Raw genomic sequence first — 21571 nt, forward strand, 5'->3', positions numbered from 1 at the left:
CCTAGCAATGTAAATTGAGGTAGAAACAGACCAATCATTCTCTCAGTGGGTAATGCAAAATGAAGGGCTTCAGTGGTTTTGTTTTAATGTGCTTATACAAGACACTGCAGAGTATTAAGTGTAACGTTAAGGGGCAACACAGGCAGAAAACTCTCTTTGTGATGGCAATGACAAGTTAATGCCCCAATGTCACTGCTGGGTAGCAAAATGCCCCAATTTAAAGCAAGTAAACATACACAGTCTATTGCCTCCCCCCCCCCCGTCGAAAACGGGTTTGAGTGCATCCAAATGCCTCAACACCTTAAAGAATGAGAAAATAGCTTACCGTTGTTAATACTCTCATTATTGTATCTATATGCCATCGTTTAGAAGGAGCGTATCTGCAAAGAAAATTAGAAAGTGTTGGTAATGATGGCAAGAGCACATGTGTCAGCCCAGTTACACTGCCTATAGAAAAGGTTGACCCAGCAGATACCTTACGGGTCACTCAGAGGCCTAGGTCCCCAGGACCCGGTACAGTTCCTACAGAGCACTGATGCCTCTTCTGTTTTTGTAATATTTTTGAAGCAGGATTTTTGTTTTTACAGCACACTAATGTGTATCAAAGCATCCAGAATCAGTAGTTAGGTAACATGGTGGCACTATACAAAACAATGTTTGAAGGTCAAGCTAAATATAGCCTTTGACAAAGTATTTCCAAGAGCTACTTTGTTCTGGTTAAAGTGTGCAGTCATTTGTAGAAAAGGTGAAGTATCTACGTATGAAGCAAATTACTAATTCTTACTTTTCTGCTGCTAGGAAAATCCCAGAGGCACAATCAGACTTAAATTCTGGCTCACATGAATCCAAAAAGTATAGCAGCTCCTTCATCATTCCACGGATGTTATTGCCGTTCACAAGAGCAAAACTCAACTCCATTGCTCGCCTATCAAAGAGAATGAAACAATTAACAGTGAGACTAATTAAATTAGCATAAAATGGCTGTGTGACATGCTTAGCGGAAGAGGGAAAAGATACGTGAGCTGGTTACAAACCATATACAACCATTCCGAGAAATACCTTTAAAAGTATACAACACAATAGCACAGTAAATGGAAAGCACACAATACGTAAAACATCCACAAATCAGCGCACAGAGCAGCAATAACACTATTCAGAAAACAGCAGTGAGCACCATCAGCAAATTAAGCACAAAAAAAGGAGTTGCCATCTGCTCTGGCATAATTCCATTTTAAGGGGGTTCTACCTTACCTTTTATCAGACCCCTAAAGTTTCTGTATTCTGAGGATCTCTGACTGAATTTTGCGTCAGAGGGTTTCAAAAGACGGGCGATTTCTAAGCACACCATTTTGGTCATATGCATATTTTGCCAACTTGCACTGGTTTTAGAGAGAGGGTTGTTGGCAGCTAATATTTCGTTTGAGTTCACCAGTGGTGCAAGCAGATTCTCCAGAAAAAATAGCCCAATGTACCCCTTTGGTAGTCACTGCAGTACAATTTGTATTTAAAATCCTGCTTTCTGTCATTTTGAGTTTGGGCCATTCCTTTGTTTAGGCAACGCAGGTGGCAGGCCTAAAACAGCTATTGTGCACTATCATGAGTGGCTTAGGTAAGTTAAGAAGGGACCTTGGTCCTAGACAGGTCAATGCACATACTGTGAGGGTGGACACAAGTGTTCAGCGGTTTAGAGAGCCAACCTGATTGGCTAACCACCAAAACCTTTGTGCGAGTGGACCTGCATGTTAATGTTAAAGGACATTTGTACCGCGCACTACCACCACCGGAGTGGTCCCCTGGCGCTCTGGCGGCTCTGAAAAGGAGGGGAGGTTGAGTTATGGGAGGAAGCAGGAAAAGTGCAAGAGAGAAGTGATGTGCTGTTGGCGGCCTCAGCCCGGTGTGTCCGTTGGCTGGGCCTGGGGTGTTTGCGTCCGGTAGTCGTCGTGTACTGTTGTGCAAGACTATGCGTGTTTTTGTTTTGTTGTTGCGATGTAGTGAAGTTTGTGCGGTTTGTTGTGCTGTAGGTTTTGGTTGCGTTTGGTTTGGAGTTTGAGAGGTGTATGCAGAAAAGGAAATTGTTAGTAGGCTTGGTTAGTTTGCGTCTCTATCCTGAATTGAGGCGCTCGGCTTGCTTAGTCTCCCCTGATGTGGCTCTGTCCTCGTCTGGGTCCGACTGACATAAGGTTCCTTACTCCTCTGGCCCCCACCTCTAACATGCTCTCTCATTGCTCCCTTATCCTCCCTTCATACTCCTGTGGCCAGTGCACCTGCCAATGTCAACCTCTCAGGTGATGTGATGATTGCCAATATCGACACTTCCACATCACTGTGGTGCCTGGCGGTAACAAAGGGGCGGGCGAAAGTGTTGGTGGGATTGAATGCATGCGATTCGAGAGTATGGGTATATCTAGAGGAGACAAACTAAAATCACTTGCATTCTAAATTTTCTTAACTTTATAGTCGTCTCTAATCCATGGTTGTCCAACTACAGGTCTTGAGGGGCGGAAACATGTCAGATTTTCAGGATACCCATCATTACACTTGTGCGCCCCCTCCAGAAAAAACCTTCTGCAGAACCCGTCTTGTCCGGCTAACTACCACCCCATCGCTATTACCCCCTTCCTTGGGAATCTCTTGGAGAAGCGGGTCTTCCCCCAACTGACCCAGCAAACTGAGCTTGTTGGTTGCCTACACGACCATCAATCTGGATTCCAAGCATTCAGAGACACTGAAACTGCTCGTCTGAACACCTGTGAAGAACTGCTTGCATCTCTTGATTTTAATACTCAAGCTGTTCTCATTCTGCTTGAATTTTCCTCTGCATATGACACTGTCAACCACTCCATCCTCATAAAACGTCTCAACAATACCCTAGGCATTTTGGAGTGGGCACTGGACTGGCTGACCTCCTTCTTCAATGACCGTCCCTCCCAGGTTATCCTGGGCTCTCCTCTCCCACCTCCATCTCCAGCTGTTGCGTCCCCCAGGGCTCCAACCTTTCTCCCTCGCTGTTTAACATCTATCTTGCTCCTCTTGCAGACCTAATTTCCACCTTCTCCCCTTACTTCCAGTGTAATGCAGACGATGCACAACTCTTCTTCAAACTCCTCTCTGATCCTTGCCTTACCTTCCTCCACCATTCCTGACTGCCTATTTGCCATCCAGTCATGTGTGTCTCCAATGATCTCTGCCTCAATGCCAGCAAGACTGAGATCCTTCCCATTGTGACTCCTGCTCCCCCTTTTTTCCGCTCACTCTGGCAACCCACTTCGCGTTCGCCCGTTCTTCATCTGAAGCCAAAAAACTTGGAGTCATCTTCGACTCCTCTCCTTCCTTCCTCCCTCCCTCCCTCCTTCACATCCAGGACCTTGCCAATGCTGCCCACTTTCAACTTCACCTCCTCATAGGAATCCTTCCTTTCCTCACTTATTCCCAAAAGCTCAATGTCTCTAGAGCTCTGGTACTCTTTAGGCTAGACTATAGCAACAGTCTTCCTTAATCTACCCTCATCCTCTCTATGTGCCCTCCAGCTAATCCAGAATAGGGCTGCAAGACTCATCATTGGACTCAAGCACAGGGACCGCATCTCTCCAGCCCTAATAACTGTCCACTGGCTCCTAGTTGGTGCAAGGATCAAATTCAAATCTCTTTGCCTCATAAATAAGCCTGTAGGGGCCGGGGACCACGCTATCGACGACTGGCTCTTACTTAATACTCTCCCTCCAGATCTTTACATTTCTCTGGCACCAACTCTTCGTGTCAAGCGCTTCACTAAACAGCGAGCTGGTGGCCGATCTCTTTCCTCGGCTGGCTCCCTCCTATAGAACAGCATCCCCCTTCCTCATCGTCTTGAGTCAGACCTCCTCAAATTCCAGAAGCTCCTCAAGACTTTGCTTTTCAACTCCTCCTTCCCCCATCCCCACAGTCGCTGAGATTGGTAACCAGGGCCCTTATGTGTCCACCTGACCTCCCACCCCCAATCGCCCTCAGTCACCGCCCACTCCCAACACTTGCCTTGGCACCCACTGGCCTATGCCATCACAGGCGTGCACTTATTTATTGGCAGCTGACCACTCTTACCAATTGATCTATGCCAGTCACTTAACAGCTGCTTTCAACTTACTCCCTAGCACTTCCCTCTGTGGTAATCCTAGAACTTGCCCCGCCCCCTCCTCCCTCATCCCTTCTTTCACTCTCTGCACTTGCACGTTCTGAATGCTCACAATGCCTAGTAGGACCACCTCTCTAGTTATATTTGCCTTTCATTCCCATGTTCCCTCCCTGTTGTCCTGTGGGCGCTTTGAAACACAAATTACTTGTGCATAAGCGCCTTACAAATGCACGATAAATAAAAAATAAATTGATATTTATGTGATACATTTGCATACAATGATCCTAAGTGTATGCAAATGTTTTCTCATGAATATTGAGGGACATCCTGAAAACCCGTCAGGATTCTGGTCCTCGAGACCTAAAGTTGGAGAATCGATAAAGAATTATTGAAATAGATCAGCAATATTAACTTGCTGTCCAATGAGATGCCTCAACTAGGTTTGGTGTGTTACCAACTATATTTTCACAAAAGTCTTCTTTATTACAATAAATACTCAATAGGTTATTTCAAAACATTTTCAATTTATTTTCATTAAATTCAGTAAATGAGCATTTGTGATGTTATAACAGCGCCGACATGCATTTCGATTACTTCTGCATTGTCCTCAAGTGGCTACTGTTCAGATGGATAGCTAGAATCTGGCCTGGTGGACAGATTTTAGGAGGCCACTCTAGTTATAGAGAAGAGGGGAACTGGGAGAGGTTAGCCAAACTCACTCAAGAAGAGTGGTCAATGCAGAGTCTCGGGAGAATGTAAGCAGGATCAGGGGTACACAATGAGTCAACACAGTGAAGCACACAATAATTCAATTTGGACAGGCAGGTACAAAAATACTCTATTATCGACCCAAACACCCACACTAAGAAATTAAATAAGCAGGTAGTGATATCACACAACACTCAATAATCAAACATATATACAATCACTTTAAGGATCGTAGGAATGCATACATGTGATAAGGCTGTGGAAAGGAAGGGAGATCAGAGCCAGGTCAAGGCCTCAAGCAAGAAGCTTATCAGACCTTGGGGATGAGGTCATAATGGAGGGAGGGACGTTACAGCCTACTGAGCCAATTATAATGACATAGAACAAGAAGGACTCTAGGAATGCCACCTAATGCAAGTGTTCTGTGTTTTCTTTTGAATCAGAGAGGAGTTGGAGGAAGGTCCGGTGCCTGAGGAGGAGGTGGCCTATGAGTGGGCCTATTGATTTGCGGCCCTGAGAAAGCTGAAGTTCATATTGCACCCGTTGTGCTCAGTTCTGTTATATCCAGTTCGCAAGGAGAAGATAAGTTATTTGCCAAAGGAGGAGAAGTCGGTGCGTGGTCCAGCGTTGATCGGACCAACGGACTTAAGAGGCCCAACTGAGAGCGTCTGCCGTCTAATCACCTCGACAGAGCAGCAGCCGGGTCCGCGGCTCCCCTCCTCAGCCCCGCATTCCCGGAGGAGGAGCCGCGGCGCAAGCCTCCCCTGTTGAAGCTTTAGCAGGGAGAGAGGGCCCGATCCGCACAGCGAATCAGGAAGGCCGTGCGAGGGAACAGCTGACGCCTTAACCCAGCCGTGGAAGTGAAGATCCTCGGAGCGAAAAGGCGAAAGGATAATGTCAGGTGAGCGTTGAGAAGTTGGGAGTGAAAGTTGTGTGAAGAGGAAGGCAGCCAGCAGTGTTAACGATTGCATAAGAAGCCCCTTTTGCCAGAAGCAGAGAGCTAGAATAGCTCTGGCTTAATGTAGGAGAACTGACCAAGGTACCTATGTCGCGAACAGCGAAGGAGGAAATGGGAAGGTGAGCTTTGAGAGACGGTATGAAGCTGTGAACTTTTAAAGAACTGAGACTTTTGGGAAACAGTTCCCCGTTCTAATCATAAGAGAGTCTTTCTTCCGGGGGAAGCAGCTCATCTGGGAAAGGCCTTGGCAGAACAGTTTGAGTCTACATTCACGCGGAAGTTTCGTTCCTCTGAAGAGGGGAAAAGAGCACCAGTTGTGCATTTCTAATTATAAAGTGGCCATTGTTCTCATAGAAATAAAAGCCTGCTGAGTTTGAAGAATCAAAGAGTAGTCTACTTATTCTCAACTACCTACAATACAATAAGGAACAAGTTACTTACCTGTAACTGTTGTTCTCCAGCATGGGTCTGGCATGGATTCACATTCTCATGAATATTCCCCGTCAGGCTGGGAATCCTCGGTAAAGAAAAAAATCAGTTTCAGTTTCATTTCTGAACTGTCTTTCTCCTAACAACCAATCACTGAGCTCTGGGTCATCCTGCCCCCAGTCAATGACTGCCCTCTACCCAAGCCCCTCCTCTTGCAGCCATCTTCAGATTTTGGTAGCACATAAAGTGGCAGTAGGATCAAGAGAAGAGCCGCAGACTGGTAGGCGGGAGGGTTCGCAGGTGAATCCATGCCAGACCCATGCTGGATAACAACAGTTACAGGTAAGTAACTTGTTCCTTCTCCAGCATGGGGTCTGGCATGGATTCACATGCTCATGAATAAAGAATACATAGCAGTACACACATGCGCAACCATGGGAGGTGGCAAGGCTCAACATAAGCATCGCGTACCTCCTCACCAGGCTCACCTTCGTCTTGTGGAAGGTCAAGTAAGGTGGTTTACAGGAGAGGGCATGAACTATCCCACTCATCATGCAGAGGTGATGGCCACAAGAAAAGCTGTTTTGCAAGACAAAAATGTCAGTGGCGCCGAATGCATAGGCTCGAACGGAGGTCCCATGAGCCTAGTAAGCACCACATTGAGCTCCCACGTCTGGGCCAGAGCCTTCACTGCTGGGAACAAGCGGAAAAGTCCTTTGACGAACTCCTTGAACAATCGATGCAACCATAAGGATGACTATTCCAGGGATCTGGTGTAGCGAGAGATAGCCGCCAGATGAACCTTGGAGGAGTAGGCCAGTCCCGCTTTAGCCAACGACAGCAAATATGGAAGCACTTGAGGGGCCTTAATCTTCAGAGGGTCAATCTTCTGGGAACTGCACCAAATAGTAAATCTCTTCCACTTGAGCCCGTAGCATTTCAAAGTAGACAATGCTCTAGCCTTGGCCAGAACTTCCCTGCAGTCAGCCGGGAGATCGTAGCCACCGAATTCTAGCGCTTCGTGGTGAAGAATGGCGCCTCCGTCCCTGGCGAGAAGATCAGCGACCACTGGCACTTGACTGGTGGGGACGCTGACATGCTGATGCGACGAGACTCATCTGGCACCGGCACTGTTTGAGTTGACAGATGACTCGAATTAACAACGGCAAAGGAGGGAACGCCTACAGAAAAAGGCCTTCCCAAGGGAATGAGAATGCATCCACAATGCTCCCCTGCTGGGGAAATTGGCTGGCAAACCTCCGGCACTTGGTGTTCATCGCCGTCGCAAATAAGTCGATCTGGGGATTGCCCCATCTGCGGAACAGATCCTACACTAGGTCCTGCCGAAGCTTCCACTCGTGGCAAGAGCGAAGCTCCCTGCCCAGAGAGTCGGCGACGGTGTTCTTTACTCCTGCCAGATGAAACGGAATAAGAAACATCCCTTGGGCGACAGCTCAATGCCATAGGCACTGCGCCTCTTTGGAGAGCACCGGGGACCTCGTGCCCCCCTGTTTCCTGATGTAAAACATTGTGGTGGTTTTGTCTATGAAGATCTGCACCACCTTGCCCTTGAGGGACGGCAGGAACGATTTGAGGGCCCAAAACACTGCCTGTAGCTCCAGAATGTTGATGTTCAACGTCTTCTCCTCCAGTAGCCAAAGGCCTCGGGCGTGAAGACTTACGGTGTGGGCTCCCCATCCTTCCAGGGAAGCGTCCGTCGTTACCGTCTCCTGGTGCGGTGGGGCCTGGAAATCCATACATCTGGGCAGGTGAAAGTGCACGCCCCACCACCTTATCGCCCAACGGAACCCCTCATCAAGGGCGATCTTGTCCTGGAAGCTTACAGACACTTGAATCCAACGGGCGTCAAGGAACTCCTGCAGAGGCCGCATCCGTAACCTGCAGAATCTTATTTCCTTCTATAATGTTCTACCACCCGATTGTACCTGGAATAGCAGAGTTCGACGATGTGTCGTCGACGGATCCTTCTTGAGCGGCTCCCTTTAAAGCAGGAGCCACGGACTGTCGAGATCCCTCGAAGAAGGTGAACTCGGTGTTGAGGCGGCAGCTTCGGTCCCAGCGGTGCTCGTGGACGACGGAGCGAAGACGTCCTGTAAGGAAGAGGTGTGGGGACACCTCGAGGTCGATAGTTCAGAACCGCAAAGTTATTGTGAAGAGCTGTGGCCTAGCAAGGGTGTTGAGTCGTCTGGCATCTCTATGGTCTTTGGGTGGCGGCAAACCCACTGGCGGATGCTCCTCGGCGCGTCGACGGCCTGGCCTTCTCCGGCAGGATAAGGCAGGCGGCGGTGCGGACAAGCACATCCATGAATCAAAAGTCTTAGGCAAAGGAGTGTTGCAGATCCGGTCGTCGATGGCACAGCATCAAGCGGTCCCCTCTCCAGGGCAACACGGCTTCGACGGGCCTCCAGCGGTTATGCAAATCTGCAAACCCTGGTCGACGACGATGGACGGAATGTCTGGTGCTTATCTTCGTTCTCCTCGGCGGTCTCCGTCTCCGGTCGGCAGTATGTCGAGGGTCTGACTTCCAGGGAGCTTCGGCGAAGGTTAGCGGTGCTCGATGGTCTCTCGGAGCACGGGAAGAGGGCGACTAGCCAGGTCCTCTCTTGGATCAGTTTCGACGGCTCGGCGGCTTTCAGATTTCGGCGAAGGGAGACAGCAGTCAATCTTCTTCTTCAGGCTCGGCTTTGAGATTCAGCTTCAGTTTCAATGTTAGTTTCAACTCCAGGTTCGGAATGATTTCTAGCAGTGAGAGGCCCCCAGATATACTAGTTGAGCTCCCATTCATTCTGCTGGGTCACACTCAGGCAACCAATCACTCAGAAGGGCATTCAGCTGTCAGTCTGCCAATCAGGCATACAGTGCATTCAGGCTATTCTCCTTCCTCTCAGACACTGAAAACAAGCAAATGTGTATTGCGACAAGTACCCAGCCATTCAACACTACACACTGCATTCATACCCGTTTCGGGCAGGGCTGTCTCAGTCATTGTGACAAACACCATATACTAGATATCCACAACAAGAAGTGCATATTGGTCACACACTCCATTCACCCAGGTCCCACCCACAGGGTGTATCCACAACATACAGTCACTGGGAAGGCTCCAGCCCGTCTGCATTGGACTTCACAACAACACCATATATGGAACTTCCACCCAACAGCCAGTCAGGGGGAAGGGACAGAGTCAGAGCTTCCCAGGACTTTGGGAAAACAAGGCAACAGGCGATAGAAAGCAAGAGGCCACAGGGGCCATCTCGTTTCCGATCAGAAATCAACTGATTCCAATGACTGGGCCTGGGTATCCCAAAATGGAGGATACTCGGAGCACCTGTCAAATTTAGCATGGAGCCGCCACCAGCCCATACCCTGCTCCTTGGGCCACACACAGGTAATAATAATAATAATTTGGCATTTATATAGCGCTACGAACCCTCAGGTATCTGAGCGCTGCTTATTATTACCCACGGTGTGTGGTGCTCATTTATCAACCTCGGAAGGATGAAAGGCTGAGTTTGGCCCTGGTGCCCAAAAACATACACTAGAGGCACAGGGTTGTACGTCTACCCATGGGTGCCATAAGGGTATCCCATGGCTAGGTACACCGAAACCAAAAACAGGAAGAGCTGCACTGCCATATGGACTCCTGGGCAGAAAACAATATTGAACACAAATAAAAAAGGACTACAGGGCAAGAACAGGGAGGCCCTATCCCTCCAATGCATTTCCAGCATCACACCCAGCACGTGTTGAAGCGTGACCATGCAGAACCTTTGAGACTTGATGCATTTGTTTAGCCGTCATAGGTCGAGAATGGGCCTCCAGACCCCGGTCTTCTTTCTTACTAGAAAGTATCGCGAGTAAACTCTGGAGCCCCAGAGTCACTTTGGAACTAGCTCCATCGCCCCTTTCTTTAGCATGGCCCGAACCTCGAACAGCAGTTGAGGGACGTGATTTTCCTGCCGGGCCACCGGTGATATTTGAGGAAACTTCAGTTGAAACTCGAGTGTGTCCGTGGGTGAGAGCGTCCAGCACCCAACAGTCGGTGGAGATCGTCTTCCACACACTGATGAAGTTTGCCAGCCGGCCTCCCACCGGGGTGCACGGGTGGGGGCCCGACGTCACGGGTCGTTCAGTCTTGCTTGGAGGTAGACGGGCCGCCTGCAGGTCATTGGCGACGACGGCGACGTCCTCCACTGATGGTCCTGGAGCGGCCCCTATTTGTTTCCTGGGCCGAGGAGCGGAAGGGCTGGCAATAAGAGGAGCCCCCGCCAAAACCTTTGGAGGATACTTGGGACTTGCTGCTAGAGGGCCGAAAGGATGGGCGCCGCTGTTGAAGAGTGCCCAAAGCGCGCACAGTCTCGTTGTCCACCTTGATCGCCTGTAGAGACTCATCTACAGCCTTTCCAAACAGATTGTCCCCGTCGAAGGGCATGTCCAAAACTCTCGACTGGACATCCTGCCAAAAATTGGTGGCCTTGAGCCAGCCACGCTGATGAAGGCAAACGCTCTTGCCCATTTGGCGGAACCCTGCTTTCGATGTCTTGCCACTTTGATGGCGTGGTCCGACGCTACTTCGTCTTCCTGCAGAATTTCCAATGCTTCCTCCCTCTTATCATGGGGAAGGAAGTCCAGGATGGGGACGATCTTGTACCACAGCTCTCAGTCGTAGCACATTACGGTGGCGAGCGCATTGGCGGCCTTGATGGCTCGACGTCCCATGGCGTCTAACTTCTTCCCCTCGTTGTCCGGAGGGGTGGAGGCTGCCAAGGAAGAAGGACCTGAAGACTTCTTGGCCGCTGCTGATACCACAGAGTCTGGAGACGGTTCAGCCTGCAAGCACTTGGGCGCAGAGTCCGGCACCCTGTATTTCTTCTCGAAGCGATCCCTCTTTGCCGGGGCCGTAGAGGGGTTCTTCATGAGAGACAATCCATCATCCCAAATGTCATCCAGGAGTGGGACCTAGAGAACAGTCGTCATCTTTGCCTCGCGGTGTTGATCCAGGAAGCCCTCCTTCTATGGAGCGAGCTGGAAGAGCTCCGACACCCTGGATATCATCGCGTGGAATGAGCCAATCTCGTCCAGTAGCGAAGATCTGGGAGGCGGCGACGGGGGGTCCCCCTTCCGGTCGTCGTCTGTGACCGTCATTGCCGTGTCTGGGTCCGTCTCATCCCTTGGGGGGGGGGGGGGATAAGGGAGGAGAACAGGGGAAAGGAGGGTGCACCTTTCTCTTCTTGGCCGGAGGTTCCTCCGTCTGGGGGGTCGGCCGGAGCCTCCAGAGGGGCAGTTTGTGTAACCGGCATCCTCATCCGAATCTCGGAGACCAGAGTATGCACCGCCAATAGAATGTCCGACGAGGGGTCCTTAGGCGGTTGCTGAGGGGGAGGTAGCAACTACGGCAGAGTAAGAATCGGCACCTGTGTAGGGAGAGAGCCCCTGCCCTCATTGCCCTGCTGATCTTCGTTGTCCTCCTCAACGGTATCGTCAACGTAGTCACCTTCATCGTCGCCCTCGTCGTAGGGCCCACTCCCGACGTTAACCTCCTCCTGGATGGTTTGCAGATTCTGGAGCTCTTCAGAGGAGATATCCTTGCCCTGGAGGACCACGAGCCCCCCCCCTTCTCTGCGACCAGAGGGGATGGTCTCTGGGAGATGACCAGCATGGGTCTTCTCTATGGGCTAGAAAGAGGACTTCCTCCTGGCTGGGAGTGCTATCCGTACCTTCAGGGGCGTGTCCTGCGGAACCGCCGTTGCGGCCTTCGCGAGTGACGCCACCACCCCTTCGATGGAAGGTTGGGCCTTCGTCGAATGGACCTGGGCCTTCACGGGCAAGGCCGCCTTGGTCGTCCCGGAGGCCTTCTCCTTAGGGGGAGGGTCAGAGCCACGATCCCCCTTGCCCCTCTCCGGCACATCGGCCTTTGGCGTCTCCTTGAGTTTGCCCGGATGGCTGACTTCCTCTTGGACGAAGATCCAGAGCATTAACTAGTGACGGAGGCCTTGGAGACGCTGAACTCGCCCTGGCCGCCGAAGATTCTGTCGCAACGGTGCTCACGGTGGCAGTGGACTTGCAGTGCTTAGCCTTCTGATGGACCCCCGCAGGAGGGGTGCCCACAAAGGGCTTAGAAGCTCGCTCTGCTTTCTTGGAACTGGGAGAGGCATACTGCTGGGACCCACCAGAGCATGGGCCTTGGCTAGCAGCCACTCCTTCAGCCGCTGATGCTGATCCTTCAGCGTGCGCAGAGGCATCTCCTGGCAAAACGCACAATCTTCTTCCACGTGTGCCGGGTACATGCAGTAAAGGCACTGGGAATGCTTGTCATCCGAAAAGACATCCCACAAGCCGCATTTGGAGCAAAGTCTGAACACAGGGGCTGAATACTTCTCCTCCGATATGGTCCACGCCGCGTAGGCCTGAAGAATCTTCTGGAAGTCTCCACGAAGAAACTCGATGAAATTCGCCTTTGAGAGGCGCTGAAGAATCCGCAAAATGGGTACCCGTTAATCGGAAGGCTGATCGATGGAGCACAAGGCTCGATTGACCGAAAAATAGAGTAAACTTCCAAAAAGCAAAAAAAAAAAACACACTAAAAGCTCGAGAGCTAAACACAAGGACTCCCAACACTTGAACGTGCGGTAAAAATCTGAAGATTGCTGCCTGAGGAGGGGCTTGGGTACAGGGCAGTCATTGGCTGGGGGCAGTATTACCCAGAGCTCAGTGATTGGTTGTTAGGAGAAAGACAGTTCAGAAATTAAACAAACTGATTTTCTCTTTACTGAGGATTCCCAGCCAGACGACGGGGAATATTCATGAGCATGTGAATCCATGCCAGACCCCATGCTGGAGAACTTAAGACAACTAAAGAAGTTTAGAAGTGATGCAGTAAAATGAAACCGAATCACAAGAATGACTTGTGCCCAAAAGTCACAAAGTTTCTTCTTAGAAGAGGCGACTGATGTAGGAAGAGTTCATGGGATGGTGAAATGTTCCAGAAGATATTCAACAATATTACAAGTCAGTAGAATTATGTTTTTATCTTTCAGATACAAGCTTTTCTATCAGACGAGCATAAAGTAATGCAATGGAATAAGAAACAAGTTGCTTACCTGTAACTCTTGTTCTCCAGCATGGGTCTCACTATACAATTGAAGGTGGCCATCTTGGATGTCAAACCGTAATCTAGATTTGTGGAAGGTCATGAGCACAATAACAGGTAAATGTAGAAACAGTTTTCTCACATTAGCGTTTTTCATATTTAAGTGGTAGTTTTACTCTAAGCGGCTTAGATTTATACCTGGGCCTCGTTTGTAAGAGTGTAAAAATACTTTTTTGTCCCTAGAGACATGACTGTCCTGCATTTGAGAAATAAAAAAGTGATGGAATGAAGTTGGTGGTCTTTTTAATCTTAATTTTACATCCGAGATAAACTTTTCCTACCAGGGAAAATGAGTCGGGTACATTCAGGTATATGTGGTACTTCAGGCATGAATTTCCTTACAATAACGTGTGGTGAAAGTATGATAGATCGAAACGACATAACTTCTCCCCTCTGCCCCTTTTTAAACCCTTTCATATGGGAATCTATCTTGGAGAACAGGCATCTGAGGTGCTTTGATGGGTGGTTTTATTGGTAAAGACAGGATATTGAAAATCCAAAATTAGGGAGACGTGCACTGTGCAGGAACTTGGCATATAATAACTGTGTTCGAAATATTGCATAAAATAGATGAACAAGCTACTTTCTTACCTGGTCGCGTTCTTTCGACGGGATGTTCCTCCGACGTATTCCTTATCTTTGATATACGTTTCCAGCTTGCTGGCCTCGGAAATTTTTTTCTGTAGAGGGAGCTGCGCGTTGATGTCCGCCGAGTCGATGTCCCTCGACGGCCACCGTATCGGCGCCGACGTCACCATGCCCATAAATAGACACGCGCCGCGTTCGTTGCTCAGTTCCGTTTTGTAGTATAAGAAAGACATGCCTGAATTGGTTAGTAACCTTGAAGGAGCGAAAGCTGCAACCACAAGGGAAGATATCACTGCGGGGATGGATGGGAGGGGCGATAAGAAATACGTCGGAGGAACATCCCGTCGAAAGAACGTTACCAGTTAAGAAAGTAACTTGTTATTCGAAGGGATTGTGTCCTCCGACGTATTCCTTATCTTTGATAGACTCCCATAGCAGTGGTATGTAATTGGAGGAGGGAGTGATAGTGTTATGTATCCCTTTAGGGATGGACCGAGTGTAATACGGCATTGCCAAATCTGGTCTCTTGAGCAGTGGAGGAATCCAGATTGTAAAATTTTGTGAATGTATGTGCGGACGACCATGTGGCAGCTGCACATGTGTCCCGGACCGGTACCCCTCTCTGGAGAGCCGAAGAAGCTGCGATACCCCTGGTTGAATGAGCCCTGAGGTTTTGTGGTGGCTCTTTCCCTGCTAGTCTATAACATTCCAGGATGGCCAAGATAATCCACCTGGAGATGGTTTGTTTTGTTATGGGTAGTCCCAACTTGTAACCTGAGTATCCTACAAACAGCTGGTCTGCTTGCCTGATTCTAGCCATTCTGCTGATGTAAAAGCTGAGAGCTCTCCTAGGGTCCAGCCTGTGTAGCCTTTCCTCCTCTTTCCCCGGATGGGGAAGAGGGTAGAATGAAGGCAAGGTAATTTTCTGAGTAATATGGAATTCAGAAAATCAGGCTTCACCTGGAGGACAACTTTGTCCTTGTGGAAGATTGTATGAGGGGGTTTACAGGAGAGAGCTTGTAGCTCACTCACCCTCCTAGCCGATGTTAGTGCTACAAGTAGGACAGTTTTAAGTGTGAGAAATCTTAATGCGCAAGAGTGAAGTGGCTCGAATGGAGTGCCCATTAAGAAGTTTAAGACTAAATGTAAGTCCCATAATGGAACCTGGAATGGTTTTGGGGGGTAAACATTAGTCAGACCCTTGAGAAATTGTACCACTAGAGGAATTTTGAAATACGATGGTTCCTCCGCAGTGCGGTTGAAGATAGAAAGCGCTGCGAGATAGCCTTTTACAGTGCCAACTTGAAGGCCTGAGTTTGCCAAGTAGAGTAGAAACGATAGCACCGTTGGTGTATCACATGAAAAAGGGTCAATATTCTCTTCCCTACACCAGCTGCAAAACTTGTTCCAACGGCAGCGGTATAAAGACTTTGTTGCTGGTCTTCTGGCCGAAAGCAACACCTCCATGACGTCATCAGGAAGATCCCAATCCTTGTACCTCAACCTTTCAGAAGCCAAGCGTGAAGGTTGAGGGTTCTGATGTCTGGATGGAGAACCTGACCTCCCTTCTGCGAGAGAAGATTCTCTTTGAGTGGGAGACGGATTGGAGGACAGATGGACATATCTAGAAGGTCTGGGTACCACGTCCTCCTGGCCCAGTCCGGGGCAATTAGGATCATGGTTTTCCGGAATCTTCTCAACCTCCTGATCATTTGAGGAATAACAAGGACTGGTGGAAACGCGTAGAGGAGTGGAAACTCCCAGTCCACTACGAACGCGTCTCCCAGAGCTCCTCTCAGGGGAAATTCCCTTGAACAGAACAGATCGCACTTCCTGTTGGTGCTTGTGGCGAACAGATCCACCTGAGGGGTTCCCCAAAGGGTGAAGATCTCTTGAAGGACTTCCTGAGCTAGCTCCCATTCGTGGGAGACTGTGCTCTGCATGCTCAGAGCGTCCGCTGTCAAATTCTTCTCTCTGGCTAGATGGACTGCCGATCGAGAGATTCCTTCCCGAATTGCCCAAAACCAGAGCTGCATTGCCTCTCTGCACAGTGGCAGTGATCCTACGCCTCCTCTTTTGTTGAGGTAGTGCATGGCCACCGTGTTGTCCGTCATTATCAGGATATTTCTCCCCTGTACTGATGGCAGGAAAGCTTTCAGCGCTAGTCTGATCGCTCTCAGCTCTAATAGGTTGTAATGTAGTCTGGACTCCGATGGAGACCAACGACCGCTGATGGTCAAGTCGTTGGCATGGGCTCCCCACCCGGTGAGCGAGGCGTCTGTGACTACTGTTATCTCCGGCCATGGTTCCCAAAACAGTTCTCCTTTCAAGATGTTCTCTGAATAGGCCCACCATTGAAGGTCGTGGGCTACCTTGTCCAGAATCCGGAGGAGGTCTGACATTCTCCCTGAGAATTGTGACCACTGACTTCTCAGTGCCAACTGAAGAGATCTCATTCTCAGGCGAGCCTCTGGCACAAGGAAGATGCAGGATGCCATGAGGCCTAGCAACCTCAAAAAGTCGAAGGCTGGGAGACGTTGGGCATTTTGAAACTTGGTGACCATCTGTAGAATATCTTGAGCGCTCACCTCTGGTGGCGAGGCTTTTCCCAGGGAAGTGTCCAGGACCGCTCCAATGAACTGGAGCCTCTGAGATGGTATCATCTGTGACTTCTTTAAATTGAGGGAGAAGCCGAGTCTGTGAAGGAAGAGGCAGACATAATCTAGCTGGGTCCGGGCCCGTTCCGAAGATACGGCCCTGATCAGCCAATCGTCCAGGTAGGGATAGACGTAGATCCCTTCCCTCAGACTTGCCGCCACTACCGACATCAGCTTGGTGAAGACCCTCGGGGTCGGGGCGGAGGTCAGCCCAAATGGCAGAAGTCGAAATTGATAATGAGAGTTGCCAATTGCGAACCTCAGGTATTTCCTGTGCTTGGGATGGATTGGCACATGGAAATAAGCATCCTGAAGGTCCAGAGATACCAGCCAGTCCTGGAGCTGGAGGCCCTGAAGGATCTGAGAGAGAGTTACCATCTTGAACTTGTCCTTCCTGAGGAACTTGTTCAATTCTCTTAAGTCCAGGAGGGGTCTCAGTCCTCCGTCCTTCTTTGGTATGAGAAAGTAGGGGGAGTACCAGCCCTTGTTCCTGTCCGCTACAGGTACCGGTTCTATGGCACCTTTCTCTAGCAGGTCCATAATTTCCTGCAAGAGGAGCGGATCTGGAACTTTTCGGGAGCTTTTCCCCGGTGGATGACTCTGAGGGATGTGCAGAAAAGGTGGGCAGTAACCTTGGGCAACTGTCTCCAACGCCCAAGCATCTGACGTTATAGCCTGCCATTCCGTCAGATGGTGAGTTAACCTGCCCCCCACAGGTGTCGTATGTGCGAAGGCCTCAGAGTGGTTTGGGGGCGGCTGATGCAGATGCCGAGGTTAAAGAGGCACCTGCTGCGGTCTTAGTACCTTTGACCCGTCCACCTCGGGTGGATCTTCTTTGGCCTCTTTGAGCCGGCTGTTCTCTGCCTTTTCCGAATGCGGAATAATAGCGAAAGGACTTTCCTCTCCCAGAGGTTCCTGAGGGGCGAAAAGGAGTCTGGCGGATAGCAGCTCCTAAAGATTTTGCTGCTGCCTTGGAAGTCTGTAAATTTTCCAGACTGTCATCAGCCTTTGTCCGAATAACGAAGAGCCGTCAAAGGGCATATTGAAAAGTCTGCCTGTACATCGGGAGCAAAACCAGACTTTCGCAACCTCGCATGCCTGCGGATTGTTGTACTAGCCGCCATGGCCCTGCTGATACTGTCAGCGGAATCGTTGCCAGTTTGAAGAGACTCGCACATGGCATCTTTGCCATCTTGAATGATGTTAAGGAAGGCTTCTTCTCCTCTCCATCGGGTATACAGTCAGCCGCTGATGAAGCACACTCCCATAATGTGTGACTGAACCTGGCGAGCGTAAAGGTGGCGCTGATGGACTTCAACGCCATACTACAGGCAGAGAAGACTTTCTTTGCCATAGAGTTGTACCTCTTGTCATCCCTGTCCTGAGGGACAGTAGGGTAAGCAGTCCTACTGCTGGATGAAGTTGCCGCTTGAACCACCAGGCTCTCTGGGGTCGGGTGTTTTGACAGGTATTCAGGGTCAGCAGCCGCTACCCTATACTTTGTCGACAGTCTTTTATTGACTGCTGGGATGACTTTGGGAGTCTCCCAATTGGATGCAATTTTTCTTTGAAGGGCTGCATGGAAGGGGACCACCGGGTCCTCCTGTGGGCCTTTGTCCAATATATCCGTTAGATCATCCTGTTGGAAAACAGGTGAAGGCGCAGACCAGCCCATAAACTCAATTATTCTTGCCATCAGGTTCTATATGGTGTTTCAGCATGTTCCCCTGGGTCTGGCTTTACAAATTCCACTTCTGGGGAAGTGTCAAGTCCACTGGCCTCATGAAGTGAGTCCTGTAGTTCCTTCAGCCTCCTTTCTTCAGAGGTGAAATCCTCTTCAGCAGGCAATGAGGATCTCTGTAAACCAAAATTTCCTTGGTCAGAGTCTTCTCTTTCTTCATAAATGGAAGAAAGACCAGGGTATTCAGATCTCTGAAATGGAGTAAAGCCCATTTCTAGGGCTGAAGGAGCCAAACTCGTCGTTATTGGAGGAGAAAATGTCGAAGTCGTCGACGCCGATGTTACCGGCCTCAAAGGCGCCGAAAATGGCGTCGAAAAAACTGGAAGGGGCCTCAAAGAATTCGAGAGGATCGGGATCCTACTCTAGGGCATCGACGACGGTGTCGGCGTCGTGCCGGAGGCCCTTGAAAACACTGTTGGCTGTGGAGCCTTGGTCCTCTCTTTCATCGGCGTCGAGTCGATCGACCGATGCGTCGAGGAACCCTTCGACAACGGCGTCGATGGCGCCGACCCGTGCGTCGAAGGAATCTTGGACGATGGCGTCGAAGACGGTGCCTTCTTACCCGATGACTCATGGCACTCTCGGGTGGAATGTTTCGCCGGGTGCTGCGACTCGCTGCGTTTTGATTTTTTTGGGTTTTTCACCCGGGGTATCACCCTCAGCTGTCTTCGAGGGGGTCGAGGCCGCGTTCTCGAAGACGCTTAACATTTTCTTTCTGAATTCCTCCCACTCAGCTTGAGAACTGTGTTTGGTGGGACAGGAAACTCTTTCTGGGGACACCGAAGACGATGAGGAATGGGACCTTCGACGTCTTTTTTGAGTGTCTAGATCTCGACGAATGGTGGGAACTGCTTCGAGATCTGGAATGGGAGTGTTTGACGGCGAGGAGACGAATGCCTCGGCCGACGAAACCTTTGAGGAGGATTTGGCTGACTTACCTCTCTCGAGCTTCCCCTTTCGCTCTTTCAGGGCTTTCGCCGTCATGGACATGCAGTCCTCACACTCCGAACAATGGTGCTCGGACCCCAAGCACCATAAACAGACCCTGTGTGGATCCGTTATTGACCTTTTTTTACCGCAGTCTCGACATTTCTTGAAGCCGGATCGCGGCGTCGTCGGTTCTGATGAAGAAGCCATCGAGAACGATAAGGAATATTCGTTGAAATAGATATAGATAAACCTGACTGAACTGAGCAACGACGTTCCGAGGCCCCACGAAGCGCGGAAAAACGAACTGAGCAACGGACGCGGCGCGTGTCTATTTATGGGCATGGTGACGTCTGCGCCGGTACGGTGGCTGTCGAGGGACATCGACTCGGCGGACGTCGAAGCGCAGCACCCTCTACAGAAAAAATTTCCAAGGCCAGCAAGCTGGAAACATATATCAAAGATAAGGAATACGTCGGAGGACACAGTCACTTCGAAGAAGCATTTGCTCTTCATTTATTTTTCAATACATTAGTATTGGTCACTTAATTGAGAAGGTGTCTCTTTTCTTTCTTCAGTTTGTGGAAACAATTAAAACCTCACTGAAATCCTTACGGTCATGCTCACATAAGTGTCCTGAATCATTTTACTTCTAAATGTTATCCTGTGATGAATGTCCAATAACTATTTGGTTTAGAAGGACAGAAACATGTAGGGCCATTAAGGACACACGTGGGGGTATATGAACATGTGTGCTCCTATTGTGTGTTTTATCAATCATATCAAAAATTTCACATTGTCTGTTTTCTGATGTAAGTGTTGGGGACCAATGTTTTGTAAGTCATTGATTCATACATTGTACCAACTATTACTTTATTTACTTGTTTTGAGCGACAAATAAAAAAAGAGGTATATATTTTTTCTACACGTTGAGTCCTGAAAAAATTACTGGACAATGTGTCATTGGTATAGAGAGAGATTGCTGATATTTTCTGTGACTAGGCTTGTTTCTTAATTGTGTAGCACCCAGGCAGCAGGAGCGGAAGGCGTGGTCTATAGAAACCCATTGTCTCAGGGGTCATACCATTTTGTAGTAACCCAATCCTTTTGCCAAAGAATATTGCATCCTACTGCTAAAGAACATTGCATTTCTTTGCCAAAGAGCATTATATCCTTTTGCTAACAAACATTGATGTTATTTTTCTTTCCAAAGAACATTTCTGGGAATACCACCCAAATACCAAGAGAAGGGAGTCATTCTCTTGGAGAAGGTACTTTTTGTTGACTTATGCTTGAGATATAGTGTGAGGATAGTAGGTTATAACACAGGACGGTGGAGTTTTGATTTCGACAGACATTCGGACATATCCTTTAGTATTAGTTTGAGGCAGGGAAGTGTGGGTTTCTTTTATTAAAAATAAAGGTCTTTGCCAAACATAATGCCACCCTTGTGTCAACATTCTTCCTCAACAACAGCACACTAAGAAGACACATCAATGAAAAATAAAATTCTGTCATACCGTACAGTAGTAACTGTGCCTAATTTATTCAAAGCGTATAAGCCCATTTGTACAGGAAAATACAAGTAAAATACATAGTGGTCAGTTTCACTATTCAACAGTAACTGATTGATTGTGTGAAGGGTCTAGCTGGCAAAGTAAAAGAATCAAAGAAAATGGAATGGAAGAGTCGAAAATAGCAATTAATAAATCAGTATAAGTTACCTTTTTTTTTTTTAATGGATCATTGGAGTCGAATATTGCTGTAGTAGTAAGATTGGGATAAATATGTTGGGACTTGAGGTCATGAAACCTATATGGTGCATTATAGCGATTTCTTGTTGGACGGTATATATGCAATGCAGGAACGACCCACAGGTCAATGAGACTATTCATAAGACTTTTTTTTACTCGGGATTGAGAAAATTTGTAGATGCATTTTTAGGAAGTTTCATTTTTGAAGATGCTTCCGATATACACATTTGATTAAAAAAACGCATGAAAATGTACAGTTTTGTAATTTTCAATACTTTCTTTTGGATATGTTTGTAGCTGTCACGCCGCCCATCCTGAGGTCCCCTTACCCGCTACGGCGCTCCCCGTCCTGGAGGCTGTATCCTCGTTTTCGGCTCCGAGGTCCGGGGGTGTCCTGGGTCCCTGGCGCTTCCGGGTCTCCTACGCGCACTGCTTCGCGCATGCGCGGGCGCCCGCTCTCCGCGCTCCGCGCATGCGCAGTGCGCAGGATGCTCGGTTCGGGAGGGCGTGCGGCTCAAGCCTCGTTGTGG

At 49.1% G+C, this 21571-nt stretch overlaps 1 protein-coding gene across 3 annotated transcripts in view; it reads right to left on the reverse strand.

The window, feature by feature from the left end:
* Nucleotides 1-21571, reverse strand: part of AP1G1 (adaptor related protein complex 1 subunit gamma 1) — a 1918561-nt gene that overhangs the window by 798760 nt on the left and 1098230 nt on the right. For all 3 annotated transcript variants that reach the window (XM_069635469.1, XM_069635470.1, XM_069635471.1), the window contains 2 exons: nt 785-925; nt 326-380 (listed from right to left, as the gene is read on the reverse strand). In XM_069635469.1, coding sequence (XP_069491570.1) covers nt 326-380; nt 785-925 — 196 coding nt within the window. The remainder of the gene's footprint in view (nt 1-325; nt 381-784; nt 926-21571) is intronic.

This window comes from Ambystoma mexicanum, chromosome 1q, assembly GCF_040938575.1.
Source record: "Ambystoma mexicanum isolate Mex_15411 chromosome 1q, UKY_AmexF1_1, whole genome shotgun sequence".
In the NCBI taxonomy this organism is placed as follows: Eukaryota; Metazoa; Chordata; class Amphibia; order Caudata; family Ambystomatidae; genus Ambystoma; species Ambystoma mexicanum.